The sequence below is a fragment of the Mytilus trossulus genome, chromosome 14, assembly GCF_036588685.1.
Source record: "Mytilus trossulus isolate FHL-02 chromosome 14, PNRI_Mtr1.1.1.hap1, whole genome shotgun sequence".
NCBI classification, from domain to species: Eukaryota; Metazoa; Mollusca; class Bivalvia; order Mytilida; family Mytilidae; genus Mytilus; species Mytilus trossulus.
In genome coordinates this window covers 17,988,954-18,008,011 of record NC_086386.1, presented here as the reverse complement: position 1 = coordinate 18,008,011, position 19,058 = coordinate 17,988,954, and the positions used below count along the sequence as shown (strand labels likewise).

The 19,058-nt window shown below is 32.1% G+C and overlaps 3 protein-coding genes and 1 long non-coding RNA gene across 4 annotated transcripts; all 4 read left to right on the top strand.

Annotated features, from left to right (window-relative positions):
• The first annotated feature begins 98 nt into the window (after positions 1 to 98).
• Positions 99 to 11,037, top strand: LOC134696262 (early endosome antigen 1-like). The gene is made up of 7 exons (XM_063557958.1): positions 99 to 200; positions 1,199 to 1,276; positions 3,274 to 3,534; positions 4,391 to 4,586; positions 7,651 to 7,734; positions 9,051 to 9,143; positions 10,688 to 11,037. The coding sequence occupies exons 1-7, from the start codon at positions 184 to 186 to the stop codon at positions 10,937 to 10,939; spliced, it is 981 nt and encodes a 326-aa protein (XP_063414028.1). The 5' UTR covers positions 99 to 183; the 3' UTR covers positions 10,940 to 11,037.
• Positions 11,038 to 13,636: 2,599 nt separating this feature from the next.
• Positions 13,637 to 14,318, top strand: LOC134695677 (uncharacterized). The gene is made up of 3 exons (XR_010102829.1): positions 13,637 to 13,677; positions 13,917 to 13,957; positions 14,257 to 14,318. It is a non-coding gene; the product is annotated as an uncharacterized LOC134695677 (long non-coding RNA).
• A 381-nt stretch (positions 14,319 to 14,699) lies between these two features.
• LOC134697525 (uncharacterized) lies at positions 14,700 to 16,177 on the top strand. The gene is made up of 3 exons (XM_063559804.1): positions 14,700 to 14,805; positions 15,249 to 15,323; positions 15,832 to 16,177. The coding sequence occupies exons 2-3, from the start codon at positions 15,286 to 15,288 to the stop codon at positions 16,175 to 16,177; spliced, it is 384 nt and encodes a 127-aa protein (XP_063415874.1). The 5' UTR covers positions 14,700 to 14,805; positions 15,249 to 15,285.
• Positions 16,178 to 16,318: 141 nt separating this feature from the next.
• On the top strand, positions 16,319 to 18,936 carry LOC134695676 (uncharacterized). Its single transcript, XM_063557023.1, has 4 exons — positions 16,319 to 16,682; positions 16,924 to 17,025; positions 17,458 to 17,550; positions 18,509 to 18,936. The coding sequence occupies exons 1-4, from the start codon at positions 16,422 to 16,424 to the stop codon at positions 18,809 to 18,811; spliced, it is 759 nt and encodes a 252-aa protein (XP_063413093.1). The 5' UTR covers positions 16,319 to 16,421; the 3' UTR covers positions 18,812 to 18,936.
• The last annotated feature ends 122 nt before the right edge of the window (positions 18,937 to 19,058 follow it).

Here is a 19,058-nt window from a genome sequence, read left to right as displayed (position 1 = left end):
ACATAATAAATGTTGTATATTTTGAAACAAAAACGATTTTAATAAAAATTGAGATCTTGTCACCGTCAATTTAGCTTATAAAGCTTAAAGTAAAAAATGGAACAAGGAAGTAATAACTGTAGAAATAACGGTTTTCCATATGTTTACTTTTGGTTTTAAAGTTTACCTTTGATTGAGGTAACCATGTTTGCAGGAAATAGGTAATTTTCACTTTAAACACTATATTAACCGAGGTTTCTTTATATTCGTTATATTTATTTTGTTTTGGTTTTAAATACGCTTTGAAGTTCTTTTCGCTATATTGATTGGCGACTAAATCATAAAGTGCATCGCATTTAAAATACATATTGATAACACTGGATGTGTTTAAACTTTTTAGTAAAGCCTTGCATATTCCTTTGCATAAGTAATCCAATCAGGGGATGTTATGTTCAACCCACGCTCTTCCGCCTTCCCTTACTCATGTATGCTCGAAAATGTGTGTTTAGTTCGCCTTTCTGATTTTTTTCAAATTCCCCTCCCCTTTATATGCAATGTTTTTCGAATTGCAGATAACCTTTTTCTGTTTGTGTCAATATCGCTTATCATACTTTCGTGTCAAACAAATATCAAATGCTAATTATAGATTATCGTTGATTTTCTCAACGAGATTGATTTTCTCGCTTGAGCTGGTACAGCGAAAGTGACAATGATAATCTGTTTATCACTATTTTACCTATGACGACGTTGTCAATTTCAATGTCAATTTTGTTAGCGATTCTAGCGATAATTTTCCATCATCAAGCGAGAAGCATGATATGAAAATTATCACAACAAAAGATCAAAGGAAAAATGCACAAAAAAGCGATAATGAAGAATACCAGTTAAACTAAACATTAAGTGAATATTGATCGCATGATTTGTGATAAGTGTGCATGGTCCTGGCACATAACTATACATTGATGGGATATACAGTTGAACAGAATAGAATTTTCTAAACATGTTAATATGGAACACACATAATATTTATTAATTGGAAGAGAATAATCCCGTTGGAATTTGTTTCACCTGTTCCCAAACTTTGTCTTCCTTTATAATTACCAGTATTATAATTTTCTATGCGTGCCACACCTAAATAATATGTGAATGATCTCGATTAACATCATAATATTATATAGCCAACATATTGCATGTGCAGTAATGTTTATATCATTCTTAGGAGGACCAAAGTTCTGACCCAGGCTGACTACGAAGCCAATATTCTGCGATTAAGGCAAGAAAGAGATTCACTAGCTCAGTAAGTAAAACGTCAATTGTGCATATGAATGTCAAATCAAACGTACTGTTGATATAACCTGACAATAAGCACTTTTCTCTACACTTTATGTCAATATGTGAAAAAAAGTTGATTTATCTACGTTTTATACAATAAAAAATGAGATTGAGATTTTGTTAAAATTATTTTGAAGATAGCATAGCAAACCATTAATTCTCGAATGCCAAAATGTTTGCATAATGGTGGACGAGTTTAAGGTTAAAAGTTTAAAGTGAGAAGTTTCGTCGTTTATTGTCAGAAGCTTTTTTTAGTATTGTAACTTTTTTTCGGAACTGATGAAGATGAAAATAAGAAGATGTGGAAAGATTGCCAATAAGACAACACTCTACCAGAGACTAAATGACATAGAAAATAATCATAGGTACAACCTTCAATAATGAGCATAACGTATAGTAAACTGTAAAAGACACCGAAATAAAAACGGAAAAATGAAAGTTAATTCAAACAAGAAAACTAACAGCCAGATTTATGGACAAAACAATAAGCTTATGATATTATTAGTTACATAGTATGCTAGTGACCTAATACGATATATATGGTGTCAGTAAATTCCATATAGAGTGAGAGGGAAGCTCGAATCCCCATATGGAATTTACTGACCCCATACATACCGTATTACGTTAAGCACATTAAGGGGGCTCCAGTGTATAAATCAAATTGTTTTTGTAATATAGGATTTTGCTATATTTTTCTCTAAATAAACTTAATCCTATACCTAATAGAAAAATAAAATAAAAATATGGGGTCACCGTTCATTTAAGCTCAAAATCTGCCATCAAAAAAAGCATGCATTTTTGTTTAGGTACTTTGTTACACTAATAGGAGAAAAAAAGGTAAAATCGAAATAAAAAAAGAACCTAATATAATTAATTGCTTAAATTTTACAATTGTTTAGTTTAAGTGCCGCTTATTTGAAAAAAATAATAAAAATATAGGTCACCGATGCGTTTAAAAAGATATTTCAATTTTAATGCCAAAAAATGTCATTTTTTTCACCAAAGGGAGATAATTTGGAGCTTTTTCAATGACATCAAAATTTAAAAAATCATCTGGGGCTAAAAAGCCTTGATATTTTGGGTTGATTTTTTAACCATGTGATCATAATGTTAAAACTTATAATGTAATGAATAAAATTTGTTATGAAAAAAATAATGTTTAAATATTTGCTATTATTTTTGTACCCATGTGCCCTCTTAAGTAACGAATTTATCTTACCGACTATCTTAACGTGTGAAATTTAGACTAGATACCTATCAAACTGAGCATGTCTTCAATACTGTAAGCATTAAGAAACCACTTCCATTGATCCTACAAAAACAGATGCCAACAATAACAACTTGTAAGGTTTAAATGTGTTTTATGAATTTATTTCAACCTTAATCATCAATTTCTTTGTCTGTTGAAACCATTAGGATTTTTTTCAGTACCGTTTTGTTCGTATAAAGGGACTTTACACCACTACTAACCGTGTATGAAATAACCGCCGCCTCCCTTTTAAGCTAATATGGAAGATAAAGGGGCTGAACACCACTACTTACCGTGTATGGAATAAACCCCGCCTCCCTTTAAAGCTAATATGGAATATATAACAGGGCGTAACACCATTACTAACCGTGTATGCAATAACCCCCGCCTCCCTATTAACCTAAAATGAAATTTACACGGTCTCCACGCGGACGCTTTTAACCAATCATATTCCTAGACATGTATAGGAGGTTAGATAAATATCACAAACTGTAACCATTATAGAAGTATGTGCTTTTAGCATGGTACACGCAAATAAAGAATTTGACAAGATCATACTAAACAAATCATATTTTAAATCGTTTAAAAAAAATCCTATTAAAAACCCTAATGAACAAAATACATATTTAAGAGTACTTACAGCTATTTGCTGAAGCAAATCCAATAGTAACTAAAATGAATTATATATCTAGGACTTAATTGTCTATTTACAGTCGATTGCACCATACAGATGCCTATATTGAACAAATCCACTATGACTTCAAAAAGTTACAGAATGAGCTTAAGACACTGGAGAAACAAAAGCATGATCTCGAAAACACGCATAATAAAACCATGAAGGACTTGGTGCATAATCAAAAAGAGGCAATAATAGTCACCTTAAAAGAAGATGTAAAAAGACTACAAGCAGAACGGGATGACAGGGACAAACATATCGCTGACCTTAAGGCTGACAAAGATGAACTACAATCAAAGTAAAGATTAATCTTATTTAAATGTATAAGTGAATATAGAAAATGCAACACATGACAGTAAACGTAAAAGAAAAGACAGAAACAATAACCGACGTCTTATTTTAGTCGCAAAAAAGGTCCCTGCAATCAAATTTGAATGCACACGTTCAGCTTAAATGGCGTAAATGCTTTAATAAAGTTTTTCCAATCATAGAATAAAGCATGGTATAAAAAGCTTTTTCAGTGAGCACAAAGAAAAAGAACAAAATAATGAACAAAATTAACATCGGAACGTTGCTTTTCAAATGTCAGTAACAAAAGCTCAAACAAATTCAACGAACTTAAACAACTGTCATAATCTCCTGACTTGGTATAGGCATTTTATTATGTAAATAGTTGTGCATTAACCTGGTATTATACCTTGTGTGACAGTCGTATCAAATTCCATTATAGTGCGTAAACAAGACAAACAGACATAATAGGTAAAAATGTAAACAAAAATAACCAAAATATATACACTAGCAAGAGTTCAGCGGAAAACATAGTCAACATTGAATAATATTTTTTTCCCGCTAGCATTCAGACAAAATGTCCATTTATAAAAATAAAAGATTTATGACCGATTTAGTAATATTCCAATATCTCCGTCATAATAATAACGGTTACTCCGTGAACAAATATAATATGGTTTATATTTTAGCCGAAACGATAAAAGTTTCCGTGAAAAGTTACGTCCTCTTCGCTCTGGGAAATGCTTTAATTTTTTTTAATTTTTTTTTTTTATATATTTCAAAACGAAACACGAATACATTGCAGATTCAACAATACGAGGCCCAGTTTTGTATGCACTTATTAACAAAATTCATCAATATTCCAGACTAGGTAAAGTTTCTGGTGAAAAGATGCTCGATAAGAATCCCCAAATAGCTGACCTGAGTGATCCACGTCGGCCACAGAAACTGGTGGAAATGATTTCTATCCTGTATGATAACAAATGGACAGACGCGTTTGAGAAATCGGAAGATAAGGGGGATGAAAAACAAATTTGTATTTACCTATTGAATATATTTAAGGTTATTTTCTTACTTCTGTCTTTTTTATAAAGTCAATATATATATAAGTAAATGATTCCATAAACTGTGAAGTGCACTAAGCTATATAATGTTTCAGAGCTGTCTTTGGCTGTGTTCATGCTTCGACCCGTTAAATTTATTTAATCCATCTTATACAAATGACTTTATGTTGGTCGGTATGCATATATATATATATATATTTGCGAAAGCAAATTTACAGATCTAACATTGTTGAGTTGATGTTTAGACGAGTTGTATATACATTATGTACACAGCCATGTATCACTATCATTGATGGCGATCCGATGGATACATCTGTAGTAGGGTTGTCACTGACTCAGACGTACTTATGAATATAATTATTTTCTGTGACTGTATATTACATTAATTGGTAGGATCCTTTACTATAGATAATTTAGCTGATCTGAAACAATAACATCTTCATGCCTTATATATCATGTACTTTAGTACGCCGCTAGATTAACACTGACGTGGAAAGGTAACACATGGCCAGCGTAAGCTCTTTTTTTGAGAGCCCAGGTGGTCGTGTGGTCTAGCGGGACGGCTGCAGTGCAGGCGATTTGGTGTCACGATATCACAGAAGCATGGGTTCGAATCCCGGCGAGGGAAGAACCAAAAATTTGCGAAAGCAAATTTACAGATCTAACATTGTTGGGTTGATGTTTAGACGAGTTATATATACATTATGTTCACAGCCATGTATCACTATTATTGATGGCGATCCGATGAATACATCTGTTGTAGGGTTGTCACTAACTCAGACGTACTTATTAATATAATTATTTTCTGTGACTGTATCTTACATTAATTTGTAGGATCCTTTACTATAGATAATTAAGCTGATCTGTAACAATAACATCTTCATGCCTTATATAGCATGTACTTTAGTACGCCGCTAGATTAACACTGACGTGGAAACAGCGAAAGCTCTTTTTTTTAGAGCCCAGGTGGTCGTGTGTTCTAGCGGGACGGCTGCAGTGCAGGCGATTTGGTGTCACGATATCACAGTAGCATGGGTTCGAATCCCGGCGAGGGAAGAACCAAAAATTTGCGAAAGCAAATTTACAGATCTAACATTGTTGGGTTGATGTTTAGACGAGTTGTATATACATTATGTACACAGCCATGTATCACTATCATTGATGGCGATCCGATGGATACATCTGTTGTAGGGTTGTCACTGACTCAGACGTACTTATGAATATAATTATTTTCTGTGACTGTATCTTACATTAATTTGTAGGATCCTTTACTATAGATAATTCAGCTGATCTGTAACAATAACATCTTCATGCCTTATATATCATGTACTGTAGTACGCCGCTAGATTAACACTGACGTGGAAAGGTAACACATGGCCAGCGTAAGCTCTTTTTTTGAGAGCCCAGGTGGTCGTGTGGTCTAGCGGGACGGCTGCAGTGCAGGCGATTTGGTGTCACGATATCACAGTAGCATGGGTTCGAATCCCGGCGAGGGAAGAACCAAAAATTTGCGAAAGCAAATTTACAGATCTAACATTGTTGGGTTGATGTTTAGACGAGTTATATATACATTATGTTCACAGCCATGTATCACTATTATTGATGGCGATCCGATGAATACATCTGTTGTAGGGTTGTCACTAACTCAGACGTACTTATTAATATAATTATTTTCTGTGACTGTATCTTACATTAATTTGTAGGATCCTTTACTATAGATAATTAAGCTGATCTGTAACAATAACATCTTCATGCCTTATATAGCATGTACTTTAGTACGCCGCTAGATTAACACTGACGTGGAAACAGCGAAAGCTCTTTTTTTAGAGCCCAGGTGGTCGTGTGGTCTAGCGGGACGGCTGCAGTGGGTTCGAATCCCGGCGAGGGAAGAACCAAAAATTTGCGAAAGCAAATTTACAGATCTAACATTGTTGGGTTGATGTTTAGACGAGTTGTATATACATTATGTACACAGCCATGTATCACTATCATTGATGGCGATTATATGTGTGTGTATTTAGGACATCATTTTTGACAATTGGAAAATCCACAGGCAAAGGCATCTGATATCATATACATGTATATTGGATTGAGTTAAGCCATTTCAATTGTTATCTAATGGTGTTTCTTTCTATTTTGTGAGTGTGAGCCTATTGTTTAAGATAAGGGTGAAGTGTTGTACCTATTTAAACGTTTTAACCCTCTGCATTTGTTTGCACCTGTTCTAAATCTGCCATCTGATGTTTAGTAGTTATCGTTTGTCTATGTGGTTTATAAGTGTTTCTCAATCCTCGATTTTTAAAAAGACTAGACCGTTGGTTTTCCCAATCGAATGATGTTGCACTATAGTCTTTTTGTGAACCCTTCATAGCTTGCTGTCGGTGTGAGTCTAGTATCTGTGTTAAGACCGTACTTTGACCGTTAATGGTTTACTTTTACAAATTGTGACTTGCATTGAGAGTTGTCTCATTAGTACATACCGCATATTCTAAATTCTTTAAACTGTATAGAAACGTCAGACGGATATATAATTTCACAGCAATAATAGCACATTACGTGTGTACAGAATACGCTTTTTTTATAAAAGAAATTTTCATCATAACTTTCTTCTATAAAAATGCAACAATCTTCATCACTTTTAATTCCCTCAGTTTTGGTCTGTTCCTAATTGATTAAGGGACGACATCAAAAGTTCAATGAAGGATAAAAAAAACTTAATTCATATAGTTTTTTCACTGACCCCACACCCCACCCCCCCTCTTAACTTAATTTGGGGAAAATTGATTGACCAATAGGGATATATGTAAAATCGATTTTAGATTAACAAAACTTGCAGCAATGTTGACACCCCCCCCCCCCCACCCCCAAACTATTTGATCTAAGTTTTTCATCCTACATCGATCTTTTGATGTCGTCCCTAACGAGATTTGATAATCGGTTAACTATTGTGTCCTTAATTATAGATATTTTCAGAAGTTCTAAGTTACAATGTGTAAAAAGAAATTTATTTTTTTAACTGAAGGTACAATTATCTAAAATATAGTGTAACACGTTTCTTATAGGAATGTTGGAATTACTGTAAAGAAACCTGTGAACAACAGACAAAAATCTTAGAACAAAACTTACTACTTGCATCAGAAAACAAGGTAATTTTGATTTGTAGAAACAAATATTGTTATTCGCAAATGCCAGGATAAATTTTCGGCACTTAAAACCTTGAAAGTTGATACCATATTCTCATCCAAAGAAGCGTCCTAATATTATCGAATTTACATTTTTCTATTTATATGATACTGTAAGCCAATGTTTTTAAATGCGGTTGAAGAGACGTGAAAGATACCAGAGGGACAGTCAAACTGAGAAATTGAAAATAAACTGACAACGTCATGGCCAAAAAACAAAAAGACAAACAGACAAACAATAGTACAGAAGACATAACATAGAAAACTAAAGACTAGGCAACACAAACTCCTGGCCTTATATATAAGGTTTAACCGGATGATTTTTATTTCGATCGATAAAAAAGCCCTGTCTTAGGTTTGTAGCGATTTTGTTCAGTCTTTAGTTATATATACACGGGTATAATATGTAGTCCACAAAAAGATGGTTATTTCAAGGTTAATACTTAGAACCCATAATTCTTAAAACCCGATCCTTGTAACAATTAGTGATTTGCTGTACCCCTATTTTTTTAAATTTTATCAATAATGTCTGTTTGTTTTTGTTCACACATCGTAGACAAAATAATGGAATTGTAGGCGACGCTCATACAAGAGAGAGTTTTAGCTAGCTATAAAATCAGATTCCATCCATCCTTTTCAACATTAGAAATTCCTGTACCAAGTCAGTAATATGACAGTTGTTATTCATTTCTTTTTTGTGTTATAGCTTTTGATTTTATCATTTGCTTAATGACTTTCTATTTAGAATATTCCTCATGGTTCGATATTTTTTGTCATTTTACATTTTTCATCAAAAACAATTCGTCGACATTAGTAGCAATAACTCTCAAGAGGGATGATTTATGTCAATTGTAAAAGTTAACAGATATATAACCTGATATGATATCACAATTTTTTAGAGTATTTGTCGTTCCAAAAGTGGAAAAGATTGTACTTTTTTATCTTCTATTTTCACAAAGGTGGCTATATTGGTTAAATACGCGTCGTGTTGTAGAAACATGTAACATCATTTTGACAAAAGACAACATACGTAGGAATCATTCTAGGTTTCAATAAATGTTTTCCTTTAGACAGTTGGGTGATGAGTGCACTCACTTCAATAACAATACTTAATCTTGTTATTGACAGCAAAACATAGCTCAATTATTCATTTTCACATATAAAAAAGACAAACATGCAGACGTTAAAAGCACAAACGTGTGGATCGAAAAAAGACAAATGATAGATATATATGTAGAACGAACAAATGAATATCATATGTCAATGTTTCTTTATTCTAGGATGGTGTGTATGCATTGTCACCAGGAAGCTCGACGTTACTGACTGAAACACGAAAACGATCAGCTAAAGAAATGATGCCTAATTTGTACGAGGTTGGTACACAGATAAATAAACTCATCATAGATACCAGGATAAAAAAATAACTTGCGCCAGACGCGCGTTTTAAGAGTTTAAGAGGCCAAATAAAGTTGAAGACCATTGAGAACCATAAAATCCTAAACGTTTTGCCAAATACAGCTAAGGTAGTCTATTCCTGAGATTGAAAGCCGGAGTATTCAAAAATTCAAAGTTTTTAAAGAGTTATATTGTAACAAAGTGCGAATCGATGATTCCGTAAAGGCAAACATCATATTTCATACCCAATAATTCAATCAGCTGTTATAATGGACATTTCACAGATTTTAAATACAGTTCAATTTGGGATTCAGTGCTAAACTTATAAGATATAATTCAATCATACGAAGTTTTAGGTATCGTTGAAAATAAAACCCCGATATTTGGAGTTTTATACTCCAATGAAACAGCAACCGAACGACACAAGTACCTAAAACTCACAGTAAGAATTTAACATACAGCTTGTCAGTCTTCCACGTTAGACGGGTACATGTATTTGAACAATACAAAACAGAAACAAAATTACCAAGAGTAAAAAAAAATCAGGAAATATTGACAGGGACCATTAAAGATCTACCATTAACAAATTCTCGAAATAAAAAATGCAAACAAAATATGATGAAGACCACCACTGACGATGTTTTCGACAATGGGATTTGAATGAGAACATTATTTCATCTAGATTTCAACTACCCTTTTTAATCTTGCTTTGTTTTAAAAAAGATGCACAACAAGACAAAGTAAAAATCAGTATCTGAACAGAACAAAGTTTATATAAAAAATATGATAGATAAAAAATATGTAAGAAAAATAGATCTATGTACAATATAAGTTTAAAAATGATACATACAATTTGTCCAGATAAAACTGCTGTTTTAACTAGACAAAATGAAACGAATGAAACTTTGAATCGTGTTGTTAATTTAGAGGAAAATATTACAATATAAACAGATTCAGTATGTTTATAACAAGTAGATAATAAATGTCATTTAAATATAGATTTTTGAAAAATTATCCAAAAAAATAAACATTGCAATATGAACTACACGGATCATGAATCAAATGGTCCCTGTTTGTCTTTGGTTATAGCTTTGGTCGTATTACTAATCAGAAGCATGTTCAAGTGAGGAGAAGCGAAAATAAGATACCAAAGGGATTTAAAACTCATATGTCGCAAATAAGCTCACACGCCATGACAAAAAAAACCCAAATAACAGTACACATAACACAACATAAAAAACAGATAAAAAGCATGATATAATAATGACGATAAACAAGAAGTGGGAGATACCAAACCAGTAATAAATAAAACAATAGACTGAGAAACACGAAACACACAAAACCTGGGGTTGTTTGCAGGTGTTCCGGAAATATCGGCATTTCTTTAAAAAAAAATACAGATTGTTGTCTTATTGTGTTTAAAAGTAGAAGTTCAAATTACAAGGTCAAACTTTTAGTTCATGCATGCAAAATTCAAAAGAGGTACCCAATTTCTGTAACGTAAGAACATTTTCTGTTTCAGAAATTTAAATCTGCGAAGAAAGATATAAAAGAAGATTTGCACACCTATGTCGAAAGTTGTTTGGAAGTTTGTTGGTATAGTGCAATAAATGAACCGCCGATGCATTATGGGTTTGATGCAGAAGAACAGGCAGACGACTTCAGGAAATATACACAAGGCGGGAATACAGTGGACTTCGTTGTTTGGCCAGCAATGCATTTGTTTATAAATGGACCTATTTTATACAAAGGAGTTGCACAGTATAAAAACTGAAATAGGATGTGAACAATGATTATGTTACAAATCAGAAATAATAATTTATTATTTATTATAGAAAAAAGGAAAGTGCATAGTATGCACATTTCTTTTTATTATACATTTTATATTAGAAATATATCACATTCAATGCATATAGAAATCAACGTAATGTATGTGTAAATGTATTTGCAATAAATAGTATTTGATATATACTTACTTACTTATCCGTTTTATTTCCTGTGAGACATAATATAATATATGGTATCTTCTAGTCTTTCTTTTTGGCTGAGTAGACTTATTGGTGACTATTACATTGTATTCCTATTAATAAATCATTACGTCTGATATTTGTAGGATAAAGAGTAAATTCTTCTTATTTGTTAGACTATGTATAAATTTGAAACAAAACACATTCACTCTGGGTACAGTGAATTGCACCAACATGTACGGGTAGTTCTATGCAATGTTTTGTTGTTTATGAAGTCCACTCAATTTATCAGTAGTTGACATTTGTAAACAGAATATATACTTTTAGATATCTTCCTTCAAATATAGTAATTGATACGGTTTTATTTTCTATTGTTATGTTTTGCTATATTTATACAGATATTATCAGTTGTTTTGCGCTAGCGTCGCTGAACATTTGGTTAAACTACTGATTGAGTGAAAAAGAGTCCGAGTTAACGCTTCAAGTTATATATATTGATATCTCTAGATATTTTTCTCTTATGATTTTTGTGCTGATACATTGCTGATAATCTAATTTTAAATAATTACAATACTTGTCCAGACTACTGTAAAAAAAAGTGCTGAACATTTGTCTGTTGTCAAGCAAGTGATACTCAGAATGAGATGTTTGTTTCAAATGAACATGTTGTTCCATTTTATATCATTTCAACAACAGCATGCAGTTTGGTACGACCAGACTGAGCTTTTTGACTGAGCAGATTGCAATAGAGTAAACATTGTGATAAGATGCAACTGGTTGAGAGAAACTAAAAATTAAGTTATGGAATATTCTGCAATATATTGAAGGACGATATCTTTAATTTATCAAACAAAATGACAAGAAAACGAAATACTCACGTTATTTAATGACAGAACTCAGACAGTAAGCCTATGTATAAAAGACAAAAAAGGATATGATATATATGTATTTATAATACTAAAAAAGTAAGTGTACATAAAAACATAAAACACTAAGGAAACGCCCATGTGTTGCCGTTCTTCATCTCAGTCACATGGAATCAAAAAAAAAATTCATCCCACTTCAATTTAAAGACCCTATGGCGGATTTTGTAGAATAACATTAACATACGACTAGATAATTCATTATAAAAAAAAACTAAAACGATATTATGTAATTACTTCAAAACCTTTAATTCTAGCATCTATTTTTATTGTTCAAAAACATTTCTTTAACCAATGCGAGTTGGTAGTTGTTACTTTGGTGTGTTTGGTATCGTTATTTTATTGTCCGTCAAAGGAGGAACTGACCTTTGTAGTGATGAGAATGAATTTCGTGCTCACATGATAGCACCATTCAAAGGCAAAAATTATAATAAAATAAGGCAACTTGACCTTTTTCAGGTGTCGGAATTATTTAATAATTGAAAACGGCCAGTATTGATGAAATTGCATATTATTAACATCATATTTTCGAAAACATTGAGCACCAAGGGTGGGTGACTGGTGAATAGAAAATGGTCACTTTGCTAAAAGTGGGGCGTTCGCTTGACTTTGGGGTATGAACAAGTACTCAGAAACGTCCGGTCAGAATGGGGACATTTTAAGTCTTGGAATTGATTTTGTTTCACGGTATTGATATGTTGTAAATTGTTAATAATGATTGTGTGAAGAGTTGTACTTATTAGCGATTAAACAATCGACCCTGTATTTTTGCAATTTTGCTCAAATACAAATGTATTTATAAACTAAATATAACAGCAGATTTCAGTCAGTATGTAGCTAATGTGTAATATTTTTTGTTAGCTTGCTTGTTAGCTGAACCGTGAAGTCATTGCTAGGTTAGGTAAACTACCCTCCTTTAATAGTAGACTAGCCCAACAGATAACCAATTTATCTCTCTGTAGGACTAAGCTACTTTAAAAGGAGGTTAATAAACCTTATCTTACAATGACTTCACGGTTCAGCTAACAAGCAAGCTAACCAAAGATGTTAGCAAAAGCTACAGACTGACTGAAATCTGCTGTAAAACTGACTTCTCTTGTATATGCGTATAATGATACTGATAGGTAATCATAATTCAATAATAATTATAACGGTAATCGTTCTTATCACACACATTTAACTAAACTGCCCTTATGCAAATTAAAACATACGCCCGTTCAGTTGAAATAACATTGGTTAGATGCTACACTTATGTAACTTCTTTTCATGAACAGTAGGCTAGTCCGTAGTTTTTCCTGCTTTCCGAAATTTAGACCGCAAAGAGAAGAAAATGCTCAGACGACCGACTTCTATCGCTCAGGAACTATTGGCCGTTCGCAATAAATCAGTAGTATAACTTTATTAAATGTTTCAATCGATCGAAAACTTGATATTGTTTCATTTTTAATCGTTCACTGGTCGGATGCAATTCATTAATTTTCAAAGGTTATTTAAAAGTTTGGTTGTCTAAAGAATTTTTACAACTCTTACACGGTCTTTATAATTTAATGTATCAGATATCAAAACTGCATTTATTTAGTATGTCATTCCAAATTTAAAAGGTTTTTTTTTCTTTCATTAAGGTAAGATATGGAAAGTTCAATATATTTGTTAGTAGTAAATATATTCAAGAGGAGTTGATTTATATATATATATATATATTACTAGCTAGGGAGCTTCAAACTTATCTTTTAACATAGAATATATAGGTTGAAAGTTGATTGTTTTTTTGTGTTAAAGAAAGTAAGACATACACTGATTAAAAAGATTCTGTACTTGTTAAGATTTATTGAGATTAAATCTAGATGCTAATATCTTTTAGGGAATATGAGGTATGAGTAAAGTGCAGATGAAAGCTGGTATGTAAGTATTTTCCAGTACTTTTTATGTAAGGGTCCATTTTTCCATTACGGTTCACATCTTTGTTTTTATTCCTTTAAGCATACATTTTACTCTTGGTATGTATGCAAAGTTTACAGACAGTAAAATTTATTGACGAGTACATGCAATCTGATTAAATTCATTATAAGCACAGCAATTGCACAGATCTTATTTTATTCAGATAGTGAATATGAGCTGCGTAAGGTTATATGATAATGTGCGGTGGTGTGTTTGATGTACAAAACTGTCGTATAATGATTTCACGTGTTTTGTCGTTATAGGAGTAACGCTAAAGGTATACAAAATGTGCAATCACAGAAATCAGCTGCCAGTAATAAAACGGTATATATCTTGCTTAAACGACAATTGTATGTCGTGTATCTTCTACGTTAATTTATTCATTATATATAGTGTTGTCATTCAGTTTGAGCATTGTCTTCTTGGATAAAAAATAACAAGTTTGAAGTCAAATTACATTTTGAAATGAAAATTTAATTTTGCAATATAAACAACCCGTCAAATATGATAACAAAGAATGTAAAATACCGATTCTTATAGTTTCTGACGTTGCATTCTTTTGATCAAGAAAGGGATTGAAACCTCATGTTACTCAATAACATACCCAATAACAACAAAAATAAGACGAGCTAAGATTTTTTAATGGATAAAGCTCTCTTTCAAAATTAATGGAAGAAATATAGCAGGAAAATCACGGGTCGTACTTCATTGACATTATTTATTCCACTTTATTCTCAATCGTTTTTATAGGGACAACAGACTGACCGTTCTGGGAAGACAGCTGCTGTTAATCCTAGAAAGAAGCCACCCGGGTAAGCAACAAGCCTTTGTTAAGTTACAATACTTGTTTTAACATTCAGTTAAAAGTATCACGACAAGATTGAAATTTCTGTCTTTGTATTGTAATGCAGTTACCTAATGTAATAGTCTTAGAAACTATCTAAATTCTGCAACATTACTTTTTCTTGTTCATTGTGTATAGCAGTTTTTTCCTGAGTCATTTATCGTTCGAGAGACGGTGTTACTTGTGAACCTTGCAATCTCTAGACGGTCATCTATGTGTCTTAATACATTATAAATGAAATGGACATCATAATCTCATAACAATTGATTTTAGTCCGATTTCATGAAACATAATTGACTCATCAAGGAATGAATATGGAACAGATACTTTAAATAAATGAGGATGTCAAATTTCTTAGCCAATTAACGTATTTTACAAGTTTGGAAATAAGTAAAGCTTTAATTTTTACAGAGGTAATGACCCAAGGAAGAAAAAGGAGCCGCCTGAGATGACAGAGCTCAAGATACAGATAGTGAATATGAAATCGTAAGTGGATTCTTAAAGGTCCTTTCACATTAAGAAGTTCAAGACTGTTTGCAATTTCTTTATCAAATAGGAGTCGAAATTTAAACAACAAAGTTGAATCTGTAATACTATTAATTTGGAGTATTGTTAGGTTTGTGTCTCTCTATCCGACAGTAATGCTACACAGATACACAAAACGTTAAATAATGACAAAACAAAGGATATGGGATGTCCATCCATGACACAAAATAAGTACATGCACAGAAAAAAAACTCACGAGGGCAAAGAAAGTGCTGTAATTGCTTTACTGATACAATTGACACATTCCCCAGTTCATTTCTCATTTTTATTTAAGTTACAGTATTTACACATTGGTTGATTTGAAATCGATTGTTAACCCAAAGCTTGAGCCTACAGTTAAAACATGAACTATATTCTATACACATATATATAACGTATATTGGAATCAGGAACTTTTATTATATCTAAGAAAAATTGTATTGTTAATGTCAACATTTTCATTGTTCAGACAAGTTCTTGACTTTGAGAATTCAATACGTCAACAACACGATGAGTTGGAAAACTATAAAACAGAAAACGTAGATTTAAACAAACAAATGACACAGTTTGTTATGGAAAAGGCTGGAAAATCTAGAGATTCAGTTATTGTGGATTTAAATCAGCAAGTAGAAAAGCTACAGAAACAAATTGAGGGTATAGAGAAAGAGAAGACAGAAATCCTTGGAGATAAAGAACTGTATATGACAACGCAAGTACAAACATTTGTTTTTCATGAAAATGAGGAAAATGGTCAATATCTTACACGTTTTAATTCTGCATGTGAGCTGTTTCAGGAACATTTTTGTCCAAACTGAATATTTATAACACAACAAAATAAATGATGGGCACAACACTACAAAACATTTGTAACATCCTCTGCAGGAACAAGTTCACCATGCAGTTCTATTTTATTAATTACATGAGGAGATACTTGAGAAAGAAAAATACTCATACATTGATTTTAAAGTAAGGATCAAGAGTTTCACTTAAAAAAGCAACACCAGTTTCTGTATTTACTTAGGTAATCCTAAGTTATTTGGAGATCATTTACCTTTTTATATGACCAACCTCACATACATTTACCCTAGCATGATCAGTATCCATCTTTTTTGTTGTTGCAGACTTTCAAAATATATAACAGAGAAAACACCTGATGAAATGCCAGATATACCTAATATGGAGGAGAATATCAGACCAACAAAGATAGCAGACATGTTTAATCAAGTTTACCAGAATGTATGGCCCAGAGCCTATGAAATAGCAAACGAGAAACTAAATGATGAAAAACTGTCCTGTGTTTATTTGCTTACAATATTTAAGGTATAAATATAAGTTTATTTGTTATAAAATATAATGGTGTAATAGAGCTGTTAAATGTACAGGAATCATTAAACCTGCTTACAGCATATCTTGTTTTAGTCAGACATGCTCATTTTGCTCATTTTTTTGGACTGCCAATGAATTTGTTGTATTTTTAAGAAATATATCCTTTACAATTTCTTTTTAAACCACATTTACTAAGAAGCTAAATACTGATAATATTTTTTCTCATTTATACCAGGATTGTTGGGAGTTCTGCTGTGCTTTATCTAGGCACCAGTTACACATTTTAGAGATGACTTATCTAGTACCTTATGGTCCTAACATGAGTGTGGAGTCAACGGTAAATATCTTTTATAAAATACAATAAAAAAAGTCTTTAACTAATAGCACTTCATCAAGCAAAAAAAAAAAGAAAATAAGTGGATGGTAATCATGTGATCTATTACTAAGTACAGAGAAGTTGTTAAAAAGATCAATATGTATTTCCCATAACATATATCGTGTATAAATGAGTGGCTCTTGGTTAAGAAATCATGACCAAGTTGTCAGAGGTGTGATGGATGTTAAACTGGTTTAGGTTAATAGTCTAGTTTTCGGCAAAAATAGATGAAACATGAAGCTGAATAAAATAAACCATTGCAGAATTATTGGATGATGTTTTCACATGTTTAATAAGGAAATAAAAAAAAAGGGTTTAAATTATGTTATGGTTTCTCTCTGATTGAAATTAACTATTATCTCCTTTTATTCATTTTCATATATTTTTTTTCAGTTCAACATTCCTCAACTGTCAGTTAAAAACTTAAAGGTAGTAAAAGAAACAAGAAAACATATAGCTAAACAGACAATAGCAAATTTATATGGTGTAAGTAGATTCACTTATTGTCCATATTGATAAACAAAATAACAATGACACAAACCCCTCAAACTACATAACTTCCTTTTGTGTTGCATATTAAATCAAAGATCCCACAAGGAATCTACAAACAGCACAAGACACATGTTATATTAAAGCACTGTATCCATGCATAACCTGGCTATACACCTAATCTCTATTTATTCCATTCCGGATAAGTTATAAAATTACACAACTTTTTTGTATCTAGTTGAAGCTATTTGGGACCCTGTTTAAACAATTCACCATGCATGATACTTTTTAATGAGACTTGTTTAAACTAACGTAAATACTTCAAACAAAATATATTTTTACTTCAATTTTAATTTAAAAGTGAATCATACTCTTTCTTGATTATAGCTTTCTTAAGTTTTTCCTCCCTCAGCTCACTACTGATGACCTCTTTTTTGGCGGCCTGACCCAAACCGATGTGGTATAAATGTGTGTTTTCCCCAGATAGGACAAAATAGCAATAAGGTGTTTTCAAAGTCAAATAAAGATTACATTTTTCTGTCTATACCAATTACAGCAACTTCTAGGGTGCAAAAAAGGTAAGGAAGTCGAAGGACTTCTGTATTTGCTACCAAGGTGTTCTGCTTGTAACAATACATTTTTTTAAAAGTCTGTAAACAAGTCATCTTTAACATAATAATTCTAAATGTGAGTTCATACATATAAAAGACTCCATTGTAAAACTTAACTAAACATCAGATGGATTTGTAAAGGGCATATAATTTATCAAATGTACATCAGTAATTGGTAGACAAACAAATTTACAATATTGGAAGATTACTGTTGAAAACTTGAAGTTCTAAATCAGGAAGATAAACCTTGCTTCTTTCCTTAAATATTATATTGATAAATGTGTCCAGCCAATTGCTAAGAAAGGAATAGAAATTAAAGTAGTTTTCCTAACTTTCCATTTCAGTTATTTATGTCCCCAGAATCAGGAACAGGAACCAAGGACATACCCTCAGAGCTGGAACCCTATGTAAGGTCCTGTTTGGAGGTCTGTTGGTATAGTGCCATCCAGGATCCACCATTAGGCTTTGTATTTGATACTGGTGTTAGTTGGGAGCTAGATACAAACTGTTTTGAAATGTTTACAAAAACTGGTATCTATGTTGACTTTATTGTATGGCCTGCTATGCTTCTTCACAACCATGGAGTTGTCTTACAGAAAGGTGTAGTCCAGGCTTTAGATGAAAAGAGTCATAGACCTCAACAATAATATTTTCTGTTTTCATTTATATAAACTTTATATGTTAATATTGCAGGTATCATTTTTTCGTTATTGTTATATAAATGTAACTTTAATAAAATATACACAGTTAATCAAATTGTGATTTAAACTTATTTTTCTTATTTATATATTTATACTGTTCTTTTTCGGTTAAACTTTTCTTCTAGCATCATTATTGATCAATTACATTGCATACATGAAGAGTACTAAAATAGAATACTTATTTCAAGGATAA